The following is a 16,849-nucleotide window of genomic DNA, read 5'->3' as shown; positions in this document are numbered from 1 at the left end:
AAGCATATCGCCAGATCCATTTGTCCTACTCCCTTTATGCTGGACGCTAAATAGGAGTTAAAACTACCACTTTTATAGACTATGGTGTGTCCCAACCAGAGCCTATTTCACAGGTGCGAGCGCTCAACTCAAGGCCAATAATGAGGCGATGGCAAAGGAAATGTTTGGAAGAAGAGGAAAGATGATATCATAAATTGAGTCGCCTTTTACGATCATGCAATAGAGGCAGCAGTTCATACTTCTATGAATGTCACGATCAATGTGAATTGATATCTTTGAACCAAAGTTATAATGGATGGTATTCCATTCAATTATCAAATTTTCGAAATCATTTTAAGAAATGAAAATCGACAAACTGGTAAGTAGCGAAAAAACAAGAGGCCCAAAGGGTCGCAATTGCTCCCCAAATACAACAACTTATTAAATTTCATATAATAAACATTATCTGGCTTAGAATATGAGACAACAGTACCAATACGTATTACAAGTATGGATTCAATTAACAAGACACTATCTGTCCCATTTGACATTAAAGCAAAGCAAGTTGATATACAAATTAGAGGTGTCAATTTATAAATATTTTGCATAGCTAAATGTTCAAGTTTACCCTTTTGGGCCTATCCCTTTAACCACCAAACCCAGCTAAATGGTCAACTTAACCAAACCCAGCTAAATGGTCAACTTAACTAAGCCCAGCTAAATGGTCAACTTAACCAAATCCAGCTAAATGGTCAAATTTATCGTTTTGGGCCAATTCTCATCTACCTCTAAACCCCAGAAGATAATCAAACATTTATCCTTATATTGAAGGGTGCTCCAAACGTAATACAAGTTTTATCCATTCATACCTTTCAGAGGAGAAGTCGTTTATACCAATACAGCCAAACTGACACCTTTTGGTCTCGTCCCTCAAGCTCAACAAGGTCAGCCAAATATTTCTTTTAATAATTTAAAACTTCCGATACCGTAAGGATGTTACATACGAAATATGAGCAATATCCATTTAGAAAAGAAGTCCTTTATAGCAATATGACCAAATCATCCCCATTTGGGGTCAGTCTAACAATATGTGTAAGTTTGAATTCCTACCTGCTCGCCATAAATATAACTTGACAGATGGTCCTCTACCTGGACCAGAATATTTCCAACTCACCTACCACAGATGTTAAAACTGCTATCAATTGAGATAAGAATTATATGTCAATTTATAGTCAGACCGTCCATTGTGACAAGTGCGTATTGATCTATAAATAGGTCAGAAACACCAGTGAATTAGTTTCTCTTAACCTAGAGATGTCCCTACTTTCGGGGAGATAAGATTAGTAGAACATTTAATCGCCTTTGAGGTGAGATAGGAGAATCTCAACCCGAGGGGTAAGATTATTTCGTTCGTTATCCAACACGAGGCTTGCTGAGTGTTTGACAGCTTAAGAATGTTATATTCTCTCTTGTCTCACCCCAAAGAGATCAATGCTTCTGTTTCTTTTATCCTATGCACCACTTTGTGACTCTAATAGTGACATATCAGCAAAGCAAACAATGAATATATGACCTTGCTGTGACGTCATGATACAGATGTGGTGACGTCATAAAATTATTGATCACATGCAAAGATATTAGCTTGTTTTTACCCTATGGTGAAATAGAAACAAATCTACCACACGTAAAATTGCGTATATCACTGTTCGGAGTAAGAGAAATCTCGTCTCCTCCCTCTTGACAGAGATGTCTGCAATTTTACGGTGTTTGATTTCTTATTTCATCCAAGCGTAAAGAGTAGTACATGTAGTTCATCCTTTTTAAGCTGGTCGTTAGGACATGCATACATGAGGCTAGCAGACATCATCCCAGATTTGGTAGCTTGCCCTTATATGATATGTTGGTCGGTAGGGCTTTTGTCGTTTCATAACAATAAAGGTTTAAGGACGGCCTCCCCTGTATGTGATGTTTTGGGAGGCTGTGGTATATTCGTGCTGTGCAACTCTTGCTCTTCTTGTAGTACTATCTCACGAACGCTACCAAGAAACCAATCCAAAAAGTACCCACACCCAGTAATATACTGACCAGACCAGTCGTCACACCCCTTCTGCTGAGTATGGTATGCCTTGGGAAACATCAAAGGACCTTCCTAACTTGGACAGACACTTTAATAACTCAAGACCGACAGTGAGGAATTGTCAACAGTAGGAAGAGGACCGTTAATCGGAAGAAAGTCACCATTTACAATCAATTGCTATGAACATCAATAACAGGGGTGCTGTTTTATTCCTAACTATGTACATTTGCCAATTAAGCGACCTCTCTGGCATATGATTGGTAGAGTGCACCAGGGTGGTGTTCTGGGTCCTGTTTTATTCCTAACTATCTAAATTTGCCAATTAAGCGACCTCTCTAGCATATGACTGATAAAGTACACCAGGGTGGTGTTCTGGGTCCTGTTTTATTCCTAGTTATGTACAGATACTAATTAAGCGACTTCTCTTGCTTGTGACTGTTGGAGTAAAGCAGGGTGGTGTTCTGGGTCCTGTTTTATTCCTAGTTATGTACAGATACCAATTAAGCGACTTCTCTGGCATATGACTGGTGGAGTACAACAGGGTGGTGTTCTGGGTCCTGTTTTATTCATAGTTATATGTACATATATAAATTAACCGACCTGTTTTGCATATGACTGGTGGAGTACAACAGGGTGGTGCTCTGGGTCCTGTTTTATCTTTCAATACAAATTTAGATATGACTGGTGGACAAAGGGCGTGTTCTGGGTCCTGTTTTATTCCTAGTTATGTACATATACAAATTTACCAAACTCTCTGGCATATGACTGGTGCAGTAAAACAGGATGGTGCTCTGGGTCTTGTTTTATTCCTAATTCAAACCACTTCATGACTTATCTTGTGTAGTCACACATAATATGAAATTGTTTGCAAATGAAGTTCACAGGAACACAACCATGTAAACAACATCTGCTATTTCAAAATCAATTAAAAAAAGTCTCTTCGTCCAAAATGTTAGTGAGAAGCAGTAACCAAGCAACTATATTTTATGTATAGTTTTCAAAATATTTGTCATTCAATAATATTAATACAAAGTATGCTCCTCAGGTGCTAATCTCTAAAATAACTATTTATATGAGATAAGAACTAAAAAGATTACTCAATGACTGTTTTTGGCGGTTCGGTTTGATTTTTTCAATTATCTTCCTGAGGTTTAAGTTCACCATTGTCAAACAGTTCAATTCAAATCACCTTGCATATGGAATCCATCCCTCCTTCCGGTAAATAAAATAATCTCAGTAGTGCATATTCTACTTTAGTTTAAATAAGATTGGCGGCAGACATCCACCTTGGATTCAAACAATTCAATATTTCATACTGTAAATGTATTTATTTGAGCAGTTTATTTATTCAAGCGCTTTCCGCGCAGTCTTTGAAGTGCTAATTCATGCACAGCGCTGAATTTTGTAAAAGGGTATTACCGGTTATGAACCTACCAAATTGTGCTAATTCCTATCCGCACTTATAAATCATTACTTACATTTTTTTGCATGTCCGCTAAAATTTTGACTACGCTAAATAAGTGAGTTTACAATATAATTTCTCAGTAAGGAAGAAATCTTATCCAATTCCATATCATATGTAATCTGCTCTTCATATTCCAGTTAAATAAATTCCATTTCCTTCGTTTGATCACTGTGTGTTCTCAGGGACTTCTAAAGATGTGGTGTTCTATTCCACAATCAATACACAATAGCGAAATAGGAGTAACAAGAAAACTTCATGTTTTTAGTTAATTTATAAAAATTCAGTTGAACCATGGCCAAATCTAGAGTTCAAGTTTTGAGATTTCTTTATAATTGATTTTTTCTGAGCATCATCAAATCTGTTAGCCTGAAGGTCAATGTCACGGTCAAATGGACGCCTTTCTTTTGGGCCAGGTTCTTCTTTTTCCTGGAAATTAAATTCAAGTATTATTTACAAAACATGTTTTGTCTTTATATGATAATATTACAAGAATGAAACGAACATCAAAACCTGACAATAATAAATTCATATCTATATATATAGACATGTACGCATGCACGAATAAAGAAAGAAAATATAACATCAAAGGAGCTATATATATATAGAATATACAATGTAGTCAACCAAATAAGAACCCAGGGCGTTTAAAAAATAATGGGGCACTGAATCAAATCTCCTAAAACTGTTACACAAGGTAAGCTGTAAATCAATAAGCAAAAGAAATTAAATAAAGAAAACCTACAAGGTTTTTATATTTGCAGTCTGCATTCAATTTGAGGTGGATGAAATTTAGGCCTAAAAAAAGGGAGAGGGGTACTCATATGGATAGGGGTGGTTGTCGAGTCAAATAATGTCGATATCAGTATTTCTTTCATTTGTATACTATCATTTGCAACACAAAAATATCAAATGATAACAAATTTAATACTAATGGACTGTAAAAATTTGACATATTTTTATCATCAAAAGAAACGCACCTGCGCCATTAAATTTCACTCACAATTTCCTAATTACTTGAAGCAGAAAACAAACCAATATATTTACTAATGATAAGAATATTGGAAACAAGTTTTGTCTGAAATGAATGAAAATATAATCTATTTACCTTTTCCTTCTTTAATTTTTTCTCATGTAATTCCATTAAAGACTCCGGGCGCTTGGATTGCTGAAAGTAAAACAAGTAAACAACAATTACTTAATAAATTCAGAAATATCTGTTTTACAAGTAATGAGTTACAATTCACAGGTTTTTGTTTGATTTGTTTAATGTCCTATCAATAGCCAGGACCAATTAAAGATGTGCCAGGATTATAGGTGAAGGAAAGTCAGAATCCCAGGGGAAAGACTACCGACCAGCGATCAGTTCCTGATAACTCCCCCACACGAGATTCAAATTCGTGGCCTAGATATGCCGTATTTGATGAACACAAGTATGATTTTTTTCTCTCCATAATATATGTCCCATTATTTACATTGTATGTCAATTAATATATTCTCTCCCTTCCATTGGGGCTAGACAGAGAAATCTGAATCCCAATGGAGTGATTCTTAAGTTGTGAATCAGGCAAACAAAATTTTTATAAAAATGTCTGTTTAGGGTTACATTGGCAAAACAAGAGGCCCATAGGGCCTGTATCGCTCACCTGGTTATTGAAATGCCAAGCAATGTTCTGATTACAGGATCATTGTTTCTTTTCTGAAGGAATTTAAGATTTACCTCTAATTTCCCTATAGTGACCCACTTTTTGCTGCAGGGGATCAGAGCCAAAATTTATACAAAATCTGTTCCCCTTCCCCAAAGGATATTTCTAGCCAAATTTGGTTACATTCAATGCAGAACTCTATGACTAGTAGCGATTTAAAGGATTAACCTCTATTTCCCCTATTGGGTCCTGCCCCACCTGCCCCCGGGGAGTCAGAGCCAAAATTTATACAAGCTCTGTTCCCCTTCTACCAAGTTTGTTTCTGGCATTGTTGGAAGGGGAACAGAGCTTGTATAAATTTTGGCTCCCCCCCCCCCCCCCCCCCCCCCCCCCCCCACCCCCGTTCGCAGGTAGGGCAGGTCGCAATAGGGAAATAGAGGTTAATTGTTATAGAATCCTTCATTGAATGTAACCAAATTTGGCTAGAAATACCCAAATCCCAGGGAGGGATCTGAGCCAAAATTGATTCACATTCTGATCCTCTTCCTCCAAGGATGTTTCTGGCTAAAGGCTTTACCTCTATTTCCCCTATGAGGCCCCGCCCCTCCTGCCCCGGTGGGGTCAGAGCCAAAATTTATACAAACTCTGTTCCCCTTCCCCCAAGGGTGTTTCTGGCCAAATTTGGTTACATTCCATTCAGAACTCTTTGACTAGTAGCGATTTTAAAGGATTTACCTCTATTTCCCCTATTGGGCCCCACCCCTTCTGCCCCCGGGGGTCAGAACCAAAATATATACAAACTCTGTTCTCCTTCCCCCAAGGGTGTTTCTGGCCAAATTTGGTTACATTCCATTCAGAACTCTTTGACTAGTAGCGATTTTAAAGGATTTACCTCTATTTCCCCTATTGGGCCCCACCCCTTCTGCCCCCGGGGGTCAGAACCAAAATATATACAAACTCTGTTCTCCTTCCCCCAAGGATATTTCTGGCCAAATTTTGTTACATTCCATGCAGAACTCTATGACTAGTGGCGATTGAAGGAAATGTTGACGGACGGACGGCGCACCATGACATAATTAAGCTCATTGGCCATTCTTGCCAGGTGAGCTAAAAAAATAGGGTCAGAAGGTAGGTTTTTTTTTCTTTTTTTTTTGTTAGTGTCACTCTTATATAATGGCTGAAACTGGAGTCCGAGATCTAAATCCTGACTTTTAATCTTTTTTCGAAGGAAAGTGGGAAAAAAATTAGGGTTGGGGGTAAAAAATTAGGGTCGGTCAAATAACCCTAAACAAACATATCTACACTATGCTACACTTATCGCAGTGTAGCATAGTGTAGTGCGATCACCCATGACTTTCAGGTGTATTTGGTAAGAACTGAAATCCTTTTGTTACTCTCCTTCTTGATATGGACAATGGATTGGAAATTTCAAGATGGAGGGACATAACAGCTGCAATTTCCAAAACGACTTCATTCCAAATTTTTACTTGGTTTTTTTTTTTAAGTTATATGTACAACAAGTCATGCACTGGTTGGTCTTAATTTGTTAAACTTATATGAAAACTTTTTTTGAAGTTTAAAATTTTCAAGGCTTTCAAACGTAATTATTTTCAAAGGCTCATTTCATAAAATTTCATGAGCCCATTTAAGATACTGCATTATCTTAGCTGAATAGAATGGATAGTAAATATGTGCAAGAAATATTTATAATTATTGTATTCATAATGGCTTGAGAAAGGCCCTTATGTCATATTAAATAGCCTCTGTGACAGCATCCTTGATATTCCAGGGGTTGTTATCACTATTGTCCTATCCACCCGTGGACTGTTATAGTATCATCAAAGGCATTTCAGGGGAGAAAAAAAACTTTACAAATTACATTTTCTTTTTAAGAATTCAGAGAGTGATGTCCAACTCCAAACAGTGTACCATTATTCTTTTGATGTACATCAAAGTACCAAAAAACCTGTTTTATGCATTGTCCCACATATAGCCTTAGGTTTTGCTATGACATATAAGAAGGGGTGGATGTTATGACAGTGACAGTAACTCCTGGATTATCAGTGAAGCTGCGACATTGAGGAACAATAAGATATTTACATTATATTCTTCTATTTGTTTTCTCAGCTTCTTATCCCGTTTTGATGGATTGTAGTCTTCTCTGTTCCTCTTACTCCCTTTGTCTGTTCCCATAGCTGCTTCCTGTCATAAAACAATCAAAAGTTTTATGTATTGACAACTGCAATATTGTTTAGTACTTAATAGGTGCTGTATTTAGACATCAAAATTCCTTATCATATACCCGATAGTTGTATACATGTACATGTTTATTTATGTCAACTTTTACAATAAATGGTAAATTTCAATTCACATAGGCATTACAGTAAAACATGGTAATAAGGAACCTCCGAGATCCCACAAAATAACTTTGTTATGAGCATAGTATGTTAAACACATATTGCAATCATCCTATAGTAACCTTTACAGAAAATGAAAATTACTGTTATAACCATGAATTTGTTGAGTTTTTACAGTAAGTGTGTTCGTTATAAACATGTTTTACTGTACTGATTATCTTTTTACTATTATAACGAGAATACGCATTGTAGCTTGCTGTGTGATTGTTTTAAAAATGACACCACATCATAAATACCTGATTTCAGTTCAAATTATGCAAAATGCTTCTCGACCTTAAATGTTCATCTATACCAGACATGGCCGGACATTCGGACTGGCAAGGACTGTGAGTAAGCCGGACTGAACAAGATTTTGCCCAACGGAACATTAATGTGAATTTTTGAAGCAAACATAACTTCCTGGTATTAGTATCCAGGCAGCTGTTTTCATGATTATCTTATGCAGTTTACGTTTTTTCCAGGTTCGGCACCTGCATAATACTTCAGAGGCATGATTTCTACCAACTTCCAGTACTCAATAATTGCAGGACAGTCCGAGTCAAATTTTGCCGGACACGTCCGTTGGACAAATTTTGCGATGTCTGCTGTACTATATATTATGGCGACTTTTTTTTTTTACGTACTTTAAGTTTCCTCTCTTTATCTTCTGGTGTATCTGTCCATGAAGATCTGTCTGTGAGGTCAGGTCCGGCGTTGGCTCTGAAAGTTCTCGCACTTAATCCTATACTCTGTCCAAGCTTGGTGGACGGTAACTCAGTCATCCAGGATTCTCGAACGATCTTCTCATCCTTGCTGTCCTTAAAAATAAGAGACATATTCGTACAAAGTGAATGTGTCATTAATTTGTTTTCTTTTGCTTTAATCCTTATCTAAAGTTAGTTATGCTGCGTGTTAAGCATACTTATCTTGAGTCAAAACATTATTTGTACTGTAAATGTACTTATTTAGTTTTATTTTACCGGTTTCTGTGCTGTCTTTGAAGCACTCAGTTTTGTAAATGGATACTACTGGTATCATATCACTGAGTTTTTTTTATAATTAATTGCACTAATTTATACCTGTGATAACAAATCATAATTTACATATCTCCTTATCAAATAGGGACATGACAGGACAAGAGTGAACATCGGGACGATATGATCAGTAATATATGACTTCCCATTTCATGTATTGATTTAAATTTGTATTTACCTTTCCTTCCAGTCTGTCTTTCATCTTTCTCGCCCGTTCCTCAAATTGATAGGCTGTGTAGCCAGTTGCCTCCCCTGTGACCATCTCAGCTGGTAATGGCCCAATAGTTTCTTCATCTGCTGAGGACCCATCAGAGTCAACTCCCTGCTGTTTCACAAATCCAGGTGGTAGTGAAGGACCTATGACTGATGACTTTGACTTTTTTAATCCAGATGAGGACCGTAGATGTGGAGGAAGAACAGGTCCTATCACATCCTCTTCCACAGAATCATTTGTTATCTCCCCTTTCTGTTGCTTGAATCCAGGTGGCAGCGCTGGGCCAATGTAATCATTTTGTGATTGTTTCTCATCTGATTTCAGTTTTTTCTTCACTAATGATGACGGTAATGCAGGTCCGATGCAGTGGTCATTGTCATCTTCTGGACTAGAATCTTTTTCTGGAGTTTTAGATTTTTGCTTCAACAAATCTTAAACATAAAAGTAAAGGAAAAGTTTGTCACAAATGTACATTTAAAATGTTTTTTGTTTTTGGTGATTACCTGTATGTCCCAACATCTTTGCTATACTTGTTTTATCAATTTTTATTTGTATAATATACCCAAAATGAATTCTTAAATAGGTGAAACTCTTAACTACTAAACTTTTTCTGGTTGTTGGTACATGTGTACATGTGTTGCTGTTTGATTCAAATAACATGTAACTGTTTTGGCACTTCTGATCAGTGTGGTCTTGTATAAAGGTCAAGGTCTGATTAATCTTAACACAAACTAATTATAAGTAACCCTTTTCCCGCATACTACATACACCAAACCAATGGGCCTTTATGTTACTAAGAAAAAGTTAATAATATGTTAAAGAATAATTGGTCACTGTGACCATGACCTTGAATGAAGGTGCAGCATCCCATTCCATCATCCGTTCAACCATCAAGTCAACATTTCCTGAAGTACATAATCATTGAGTTGTGAACAGAATTTAAACCAAAGATATATAGCTAGTCAAATGCATCTTTTCGAAAAGGGGACATATCAATGTTGTTTCAAGTTTGTCTTTTACCCCCTGAGGGCACAGTAGGGACAATAGAGATAATTCCTTGACATACATGAAATCATATAGTTCTCCAAGGGTACATACAAGGATTTATAAGTGAGAAGGATTCGTGACTGTCTCTTTACATTACTAAACACCACGCGAGATGCCTATGAACCGGGAAGAAAAACCGTTTTTCTCAACAAATACTTGTCTTATTGAGTCAAACAAAACACCGTTGTAAAGTTGATTAAATTTCACGACTTATATTACTTGCTTTAAAGACGGAATATTTAGAGGAAATGTCTTAAATTTTCGTTAAAAATATTCGACAGCTCATGAAATGATGGCCCCGCTTCAGAAAGTAAGACAGTAACCCTCACACCCGCAAGCTATATCAAAGGCTGCGCCGGCGGATATCAAAGGAAAATCAGTCGTCGCCCAACGTCACGGTCAGTGCACAAACACAAAAGCGCATGCCTTGGACTTCCCCAAAACCCAGTGTGACTTATCCTTCTCATATACGTCCTTGGTACATATCATACAATCAAATTTGACCAGAACCGTCCTATAGGGGAACAGAGCTTGTGCATTCGGTAAATCTTGGCTCTGATCCCATATGCAGCAGTGGTGGTGTCGAATAAGGGGATGTAATTTCTTTAAATCGGTATATTTCTTCATGAATTGTAACAAAATGGTTAAAATACACCCTTTCTTTTGGTGGAAGGGGGGGGGGGGGCAAAGTTTCAAAGTCTTGCAATTGAATATGACCCCTCTCATAAATATCTTCGGGAACAGTTTGAATAAATTGGCTCTTGCCAATTTGGATCAGTATTGGCTCAACATACAAACTTAATCGGCAACAGATTAAAATAATAGAGTTAATGTTACTCTGAATGAAAAATTAGCGAGCAGATATTGGAAATTCATGAATTAGACTAAATAATGTACCAGGAGGTAAAGCTGGGCCATATTCTTCGTCTGACATCTTGTTTTGTTTTCTTATCAGACACTCTTGTTGAAAATCGCCGCCATATTTGTGGTAATGCCGACAGAGTCATGAAAGCAGCTTTGTGATTGGGCCGAATAATTGGGTCCTGAAGATTTGACTAATCAAATACTCCGATACAAATCATCATTCTAAGTAAACTTCCGGTTATACACTTCCTGTATTGCACACGTGTGTATCAATAAACAAACCTTGTGTGCGTGTGTGTTGTCAATTTTAAAACTGTCATGCCGAAGAATAAAGGAGGTGGTGGAGGCGGCGGAAAGGGAGGTTCAAAAGGAGCTGAAGGTGGAGGTGAAAAGGAGAAGAAAGGCGGAACTGCTGTCAAAGTAGGATATTGTAGTTTATTTTAAATTGGTAAAACTCACAGGGGGCCAACTCAATGAAATTGGATGTCGTATTTTTCGAAAAAAAAATTACATATATACTCATCATTCCATCCACCAAATCCAAAAGTATGTATGACAACATCCGTTTTCATTGAATTGGCCCCCTGTGGTCAAACCATGTAAAACAAAAATTGAAAGTCTACTGGCCAACGAAATACATGCATTACCAGTCAAAAGTGAAAACAGCAAATAACTGTATGTGTGTAAAAGTGTGTATGCAATAATTATTTTATTGCTTACTACATCACCTGTATCTTACCAATCCAACATCCTGTATCTGCATGATTTTTGTGGTGAATACGAGGTTAAATGAAGTGTAACTATACATGTATATATACCGTTCAGGCAAAGGAATTCAATACTAAGTCGTCAGATCAGGAGTGAGAACATGTTTGTATTGTACGTACCGAGTAGCAAACCAAACTGCCGGGATAACATAGTACTCACGTTGTCCAAGTACGTCAATTCATCATGCACTTCACACTCTCCCCCTTTATAAGAATTAGATACCAGAACTTTTAAAAAAATCTTTCAGTCTAAGGTATCGCTGTTTTCCCAGCCCTTTATAAGGACATGGTAATCTTACCTTTGGGTAGAACACATACACTGCCTCCACACCGTTCCCGGAAAGACAACAACAACGACCATCTGTCAGAAATCTGTTCGTCATTGCAGCTAAACTTTGGGGTGCAACTACTCCAACAATGTTAGAGGTATAGTACGACGAGACACTTTTGATCATTATGTCGTTTCTCAATATCTAAAATTATTGGATTAGGGTGCAACCTGAGTTCTTGCGATTGTGCTTAGGTATCTACTGATGATATGGCGTCGTCCTAGTTTCAATTCCCTCAGATAATGGTGCTTGAAATTCTGGAGAGAAAATGGTTAACTAATGACTAGAGATGGTAACTGCAGTCTGATTATAGTGATCGACCAAGGGGAGGTACTCGTCCCAATTTGGTAAATTTTCATCGACAATAAGGATATACCTTGGCAATGGACCATGGATGTCAGTATGCACTTTCTCCATAGGAAACCTCTCCAATGCTGCTCTAGCTGCTCTCGGCAAACCTTTTTGGATTCTGCAAACCTTGCATCCTACGATATGTTGTTTGTAATCAGTTAGCATGCCGCGCCAAATGGCACTCTTTAGCACCGGTTAAAGCGTCTAGGCTTGCCCAAAATGATGTGATGACCTTATGTCATGCACGCTAAGCAGAATTTGGTCATGTATTCTTGATGGGGCTAGAAATAATAGACAGGAGCCACTGGGTCCTCCCATCTTTAATATTAGACACCCTCCTGCCAAATGAGCTGTGAACGGCATAGATGCCAATGACGGGTCGAAGGGCTGCATATATCCTGAGCTCATGTTCAAGCAGATTATACAAGGCTTCCATCCAATGAATGAGAGGGCTAATATCTGCATCTATAAGCTGATCGATACCCATGAAGCTCGTCGGTGGTGAAACTATCTGTCCAAGACGCATCTGGGGGTGGGACTGTAACATTCCAGACATAAGTCATGGCCAATCAAACTACATGATCGACCTCAAAGTCTTCCTCAAAGACCTCCCACTGTTTCCTTGCTCTCACACTGTACGCACAGACTTTGCAAGAAAAATTTGGAAGAGGAAATGCAGAGCAGTAATGATAGCATTACTGGAGACAATGTTGAACCTGTGACAAAGCATCCACATTACAATGGTCCTTCCCTGATCTATGTGCAATGACCATATCATAAGAAGACACTTCTTCTATCCAATAGGCTAGCTGATCTTCTATGTTCTTAAAGTTAAGAAGCCATGTCAGGCAACAATGTTCTGTGAAGCCATGTCAGGCAACAATGTTCTGTGTGAACAAAAAATTCCTTCCTAGCAAATAATGACAGAAATGTTGAGTGAAAGTCACTATCGCTAGGAGCTCCTTTCGCATCATTTATTATCGTTCATTCGTTCATTCGTTCTGGGCTGGAGGAAGAACTTTGCTAGCAATGCCTACCATCTGACACCTCCCATCACAGATATAGGACAGTTCTGCGCAGATGGACGCATTGGAAGCACCCGTGTCAAGAATGAAAGTACTACATGTATCTGCATCCGGTGTTCAGCATGGCCTAATTAAGTTAAGGAATGTGTTCTGGTGTTCCTTGTCCAAAATAAACCCTTTACACCCTGTTAAGCTGTAAAGTTGATAGGCGATTTGCATGAAAATTCAAACATAATCTCTCTGGTAGTTTGCATACCCTAGAAATGATTTAACTTTTTTCTTGAGCCATTTTGCAACATTAACATTTGTCTAAGCTCTCAGGGTTGAACACCATCCCATCATCGTCGCCAATGTCACACATGTGGTGAATATGAAAAAAGGTTAAAGAATTCAGTAATAAGCTGTCAGAGTCAGAATATGTCTGCATCATATGGAGTAGCAAACCAAACTGCCGGGATAACATTGTAGTTCCGTTTGTCACCTTCAGGATGAGTTCCTGAACCTGACCCAGATCGTAAAGTTATCCAAGTAGATTTTACATCAATTGGTCATGCAATAAAGTTGATTTTCCGAAAAGTACACTCAAATTCAGGCATTCAGAGTTGAAATATTGATTACCCTGTCTATTTATCTACCATTTGTATGCATTCCTACATTCCTAACTCCTCCTACCATATATACAATGTACTAGTGTATGCAATATTATGCAAACATGAACAGATATGTGCATATACAATGTACATTACATGTATTGTATAGTTTTGTGTGTGTATGTTTATTTGTTTGTTTACTTTGCTTACCGTAAGGATGATAGTATCATAAAAAATGAATCATCTTTTGCCCATCACAGCAAACTCTGCACATGAATGTCACTTCTCCTGAGATATAATGCTCCATTGAAAATCAAATAAACATCAGGATGAAAGGTACATTGTAGATGTAGAAACTGAATTCAAATTACTGTATTTATTGATATTGTTGAACCTGTCAGAATAGAGATGATTGAGGAGGCACTTAGATAACTGAATTTGAACAAATATAGACCTTTCTGTCAAAAAATTAGTTTACAAAGTCAATCGGATCCCCTCGGAGAATTTCCGAAGATTCACGGAAATTACTCCGAGATGTTGTGATTGGCACTCGAGGCGATATACTTCCGAAGATTCACGGAAATTACTCCGAGATGTCGCGATTGTTTACAAAGTAAGCTACCAATCGTTTTGCAAAAAAAAAAAAAAAAAAAAAACCTAGAAAAATATGGTATTGATATTTTCAGTCTACATTTTAAAAAGATTTGGATTTAATGTAAGTAATCAGAAGCTTCAAGATATTTAAAAAAATAAAACAGGGAGGGGCACTTATTTGGAATGTAGTGATTGTATCAGTCTTTTTTATGGTTTTAATAGGTGAGGCATATCCTTTGTGAGAAGCAGTCAAAGATTTTAGAAGCAATGGAGAAACTAAAGAGTGGGACAAGGTTCAATGAAGTGGCAACCAACTACAGCGAGGATAAAGCAAGACAAGGGGTGATAACTCTACTCAAAGTTACATAATACCTGTTTGATGGTATAATAAGATTTACTTCCCTAATTCCCTTCACTACATCAGCAGATCAGAATAAAGAACATTAAAAGACAATATCTGTATAGCATCCCCGATATTCCAGGCACTGTCATTGTCATTAAATTCATTCCTGGACTACATGTACAATTAATATACATGTTATTATGAAAGCAAGGCTCTGTGCAATAGATGAGATGGTATAGTATATAAATACAATGAATAACCCAGCACAATTGTCAATGGTCAATAATGTTTTCAAACAAACATAAGGTGATAACATTGGTCCCAGTTTTCAAATCCTCCAAATTTCCTCATTGTTATGTATCCTGGCCATCTATTGGTCAGTATTTTGATCGGGTGGTGTAGCAGACCGGGGTTCGATCAGGGGTCACGTACCCGATCACGTGGGTTTCCTTTGGGCATTCCAGTTTCCTCCCATCTCATCCGGGCCACTATTTTTCACTAATTTTGTCTTTCATTTTCCCTCAGGGTGATCTAGGTTGGATGACTCGTGGCAGTATGGTGGGTCCGTTTCAGGACGCTGCCTTTGCCCTACCGGTCAGTTCACTGGGCAATCCGAATTATACAGATCCTCCAGTAAAGACGAAGTTTGGCTACCACATCATAATGATCGAGGGAAAGAAGTGACACTTTTATAATTCACAGACTCAGTTCTTTTACAAGGACTACCTTGTACATGTTTTGACTTGAAATTCTCCATATATCATCCCATGTAATTTTACAATGGCTAAATGCTTTTGTCGAACTGACATGAATTGTTCCTAAATGTGAATCATTGCAGCTGTTCAAATTGTCAAATCCTTATTCTTTTTATTTATTTTATTCAATTTTGGTAAAATGTTAAAGAAGAGAGTTGTAAAGCCAATCTGAACAGAGAGATAGTTGTATGCATGGTTGTATATAACTGCATACATAAATGTAGTTATAATATCCGCAGGGGTTTTGATTTCGCTGTAATTTATTAATTGCCTCATTAAAATTTGCCGAATTTAACCTAACAAAATGATGGTTTTACAAAGTACACTGTTATGTGTTTCTCTTTTCAAAGACTACAAAGGCGATTTATAAAAATAAATTACTGTGAATATTAAGTTTCAAACTGTAAATTGCGAAATTTTACACTTTCTATATATATATATATATACAGTAATGTTGGCTTTAGAAAACTTCGTATCTGTTTATCTCTGATTGGTATTTGAGATGTTATAGAATGTAGGTACAGTGAACTAATAAGAATACCCTCAAGAGTAAAAAATCATGCTATTCTGTTAATTTAATTAATGGCTCCATGATATTTCTCTTAATCGGCTAACTGGTTGTATGTGCACTGTTTATTATGAATTAAAGAATATGCTTTTGATTTAAACAGTCTGTTAATATTGATCCATAACTTTCCTCCAGTTAATGTTGGATTATACAATATGTACATATTGTATGCGAGAGATATTATAGAAATAAAGACTATTACTAATTGTCTTTTGTGTTTTAACCATATAGAGAAGTCACAAACTTGTGTAATACATTATAATCTGTCAAAAAAATACATTTACTGAAATTATTAATTGGAAAAAATTCTAGTGTATCGGTAACAAGTCGTTTCGAGAGCACTGAAAAGTCTTACGGTAAATTCATAAATTTGATATGATGATTATCCAAATTCAAAGTTGTAAATGGAGACAACAGTATATCATAACAGAAATCTCTGGTAGAAGAAACATTATTTCTTTGTAATATAACTCTACTGAAACTATAAATGTACCAAAACATCTTTTCCATGTATCCCAAAACCGCTGTACAATGTACCGAAATGATTTCAGCAATGTTACCGAAACAACTCGTTACCTAAACAACCTGATCCCATTGGACTTTACAATATAAAGTCTTTACTTTTGTCACAAACGTGATGTAAATACACTTTGATAAGAAATCTGATCTAAGCTTAGTGCCATGTCACATTTAACAGCATACTTTATTATTAGTTTGGTGAAGTAAGTGTTCAAGAATGCATTACTGTAGTCTTTGGATAATTTTTTTCCCATACTTTGTTCATTAATGTAAAGTATGAAAATGACAT

At 37.0% G+C, this 16,849-nt stretch overlaps 2 protein-coding genes across 2 annotated transcripts; one reads left to right on the top strand and one right to left on the bottom strand.

The window, feature by feature from the left end:
- Positions 1–3,755: 3,755 nt before the first annotated feature.
- On the bottom strand, positions 3,756–10,907 carry LOC138307002 (GPALPP motifs-containing protein 1-like). The gene is made up of 6 exons (XM_069247620.1): positions 10,753–10,907; positions 8,773–9,239; positions 8,205–8,378; positions 7,265–7,366; positions 4,627–4,686; positions 3,756–3,947 (listed from the first exon to the last, which is right to left on the bottom strand). Exons 1-6 carry the CDS (start codon positions 10,787–10,789, stop codon positions 3,792–3,794), a joined length of 996 nt encoding a protein of 331 aa, XP_069103721.1. The 5' UTR covers positions 10,790–10,907; the 3' UTR covers positions 3,756–3,791.
- Positions 10,908–10,977: 70 nt separating this feature from the next.
- On the top strand, positions 10,978–16,245 carry LOC138307003 (peptidyl-prolyl cis-trans isomerase NIMA-interacting 4-like). The gene is made up of 3 exons (XM_069247621.1): positions 10,978–11,139; positions 14,598–14,717; positions 15,244–16,245. The coding sequence occupies exons 1-3, from the start codon at positions 11,038–11,040 to the stop codon at positions 15,400–15,402; spliced, it is 381 nt and encodes a 126-aa protein (XP_069103722.1). The 5' UTR covers positions 10,978–11,037; the 3' UTR covers positions 15,403–16,245.
- Positions 16,246–16,849: the final 604 nt, after the last annotated feature.

This window comes from Argopecten irradians, chromosome 14 (assembly GCF_041381155.1).
Source record: "Argopecten irradians isolate NY chromosome 14, Ai_NY, whole genome shotgun sequence".
Lineage (NCBI taxonomy): Eukaryota > Metazoa > Mollusca > Bivalvia > Pectinida > Pectinidae > Argopecten > Argopecten irradians.
The sequence above is the reverse complement of the archived record's forward strand: the minus strand, read 5'-3'. Positions and strand labels throughout refer to the sequence as shown.

What these genes read in the sequence shown, in the direction of transcription:
- LOC138307002 (XM_069247620.1), bottom strand. Translation starts at nt 10,789, where the DNA reads ATGTCAGACGAAGAATATGGCCCAGCTTTACCTCCTG. An exon ending in AAGACAGACTGGAAGGAAAG is followed by an intron (nt 8,379 to 8,772) that starts GTAAATACAAAT and finishes CTTATTTTTAAG; the next exon opens with GACAGCAAGGATGAGAAGAT. An exon ending in AAAAATTAAAGAAGGAAAAG is followed by an intron (nt 3,948 to 4,626) that starts GTAAATAGATTA and finishes TTTAATTTCCAG; the next exon opens with GAAAAAGAAGAACCTGGCCC.
- LOC138307003 (XM_069247621.1), top strand. Translation starts at nt 11,038, where the DNA reads ATGCCGAAGAATAAAGGAGGTGGTGGAGGCGGCGGAAAGGGAGGTTCA. An exon ending in AAGGCGGAACTGCTGTCAAA is followed by an intron (nt 11,140 to 14,597) that starts GTAGGATATTGT and finishes TGGTTTTAATAG; the next exon opens with GTGAGGCATATCCTTTGTGA. An exon ending in AGGATAAAGCAAGACAAGGG is followed by an intron (nt 14,718 to 15,243) that starts GTGATAACTCTA and finishes ATTTTCCCTCAG; the next exon opens with GGTGATCTAGGTTGGATGAC.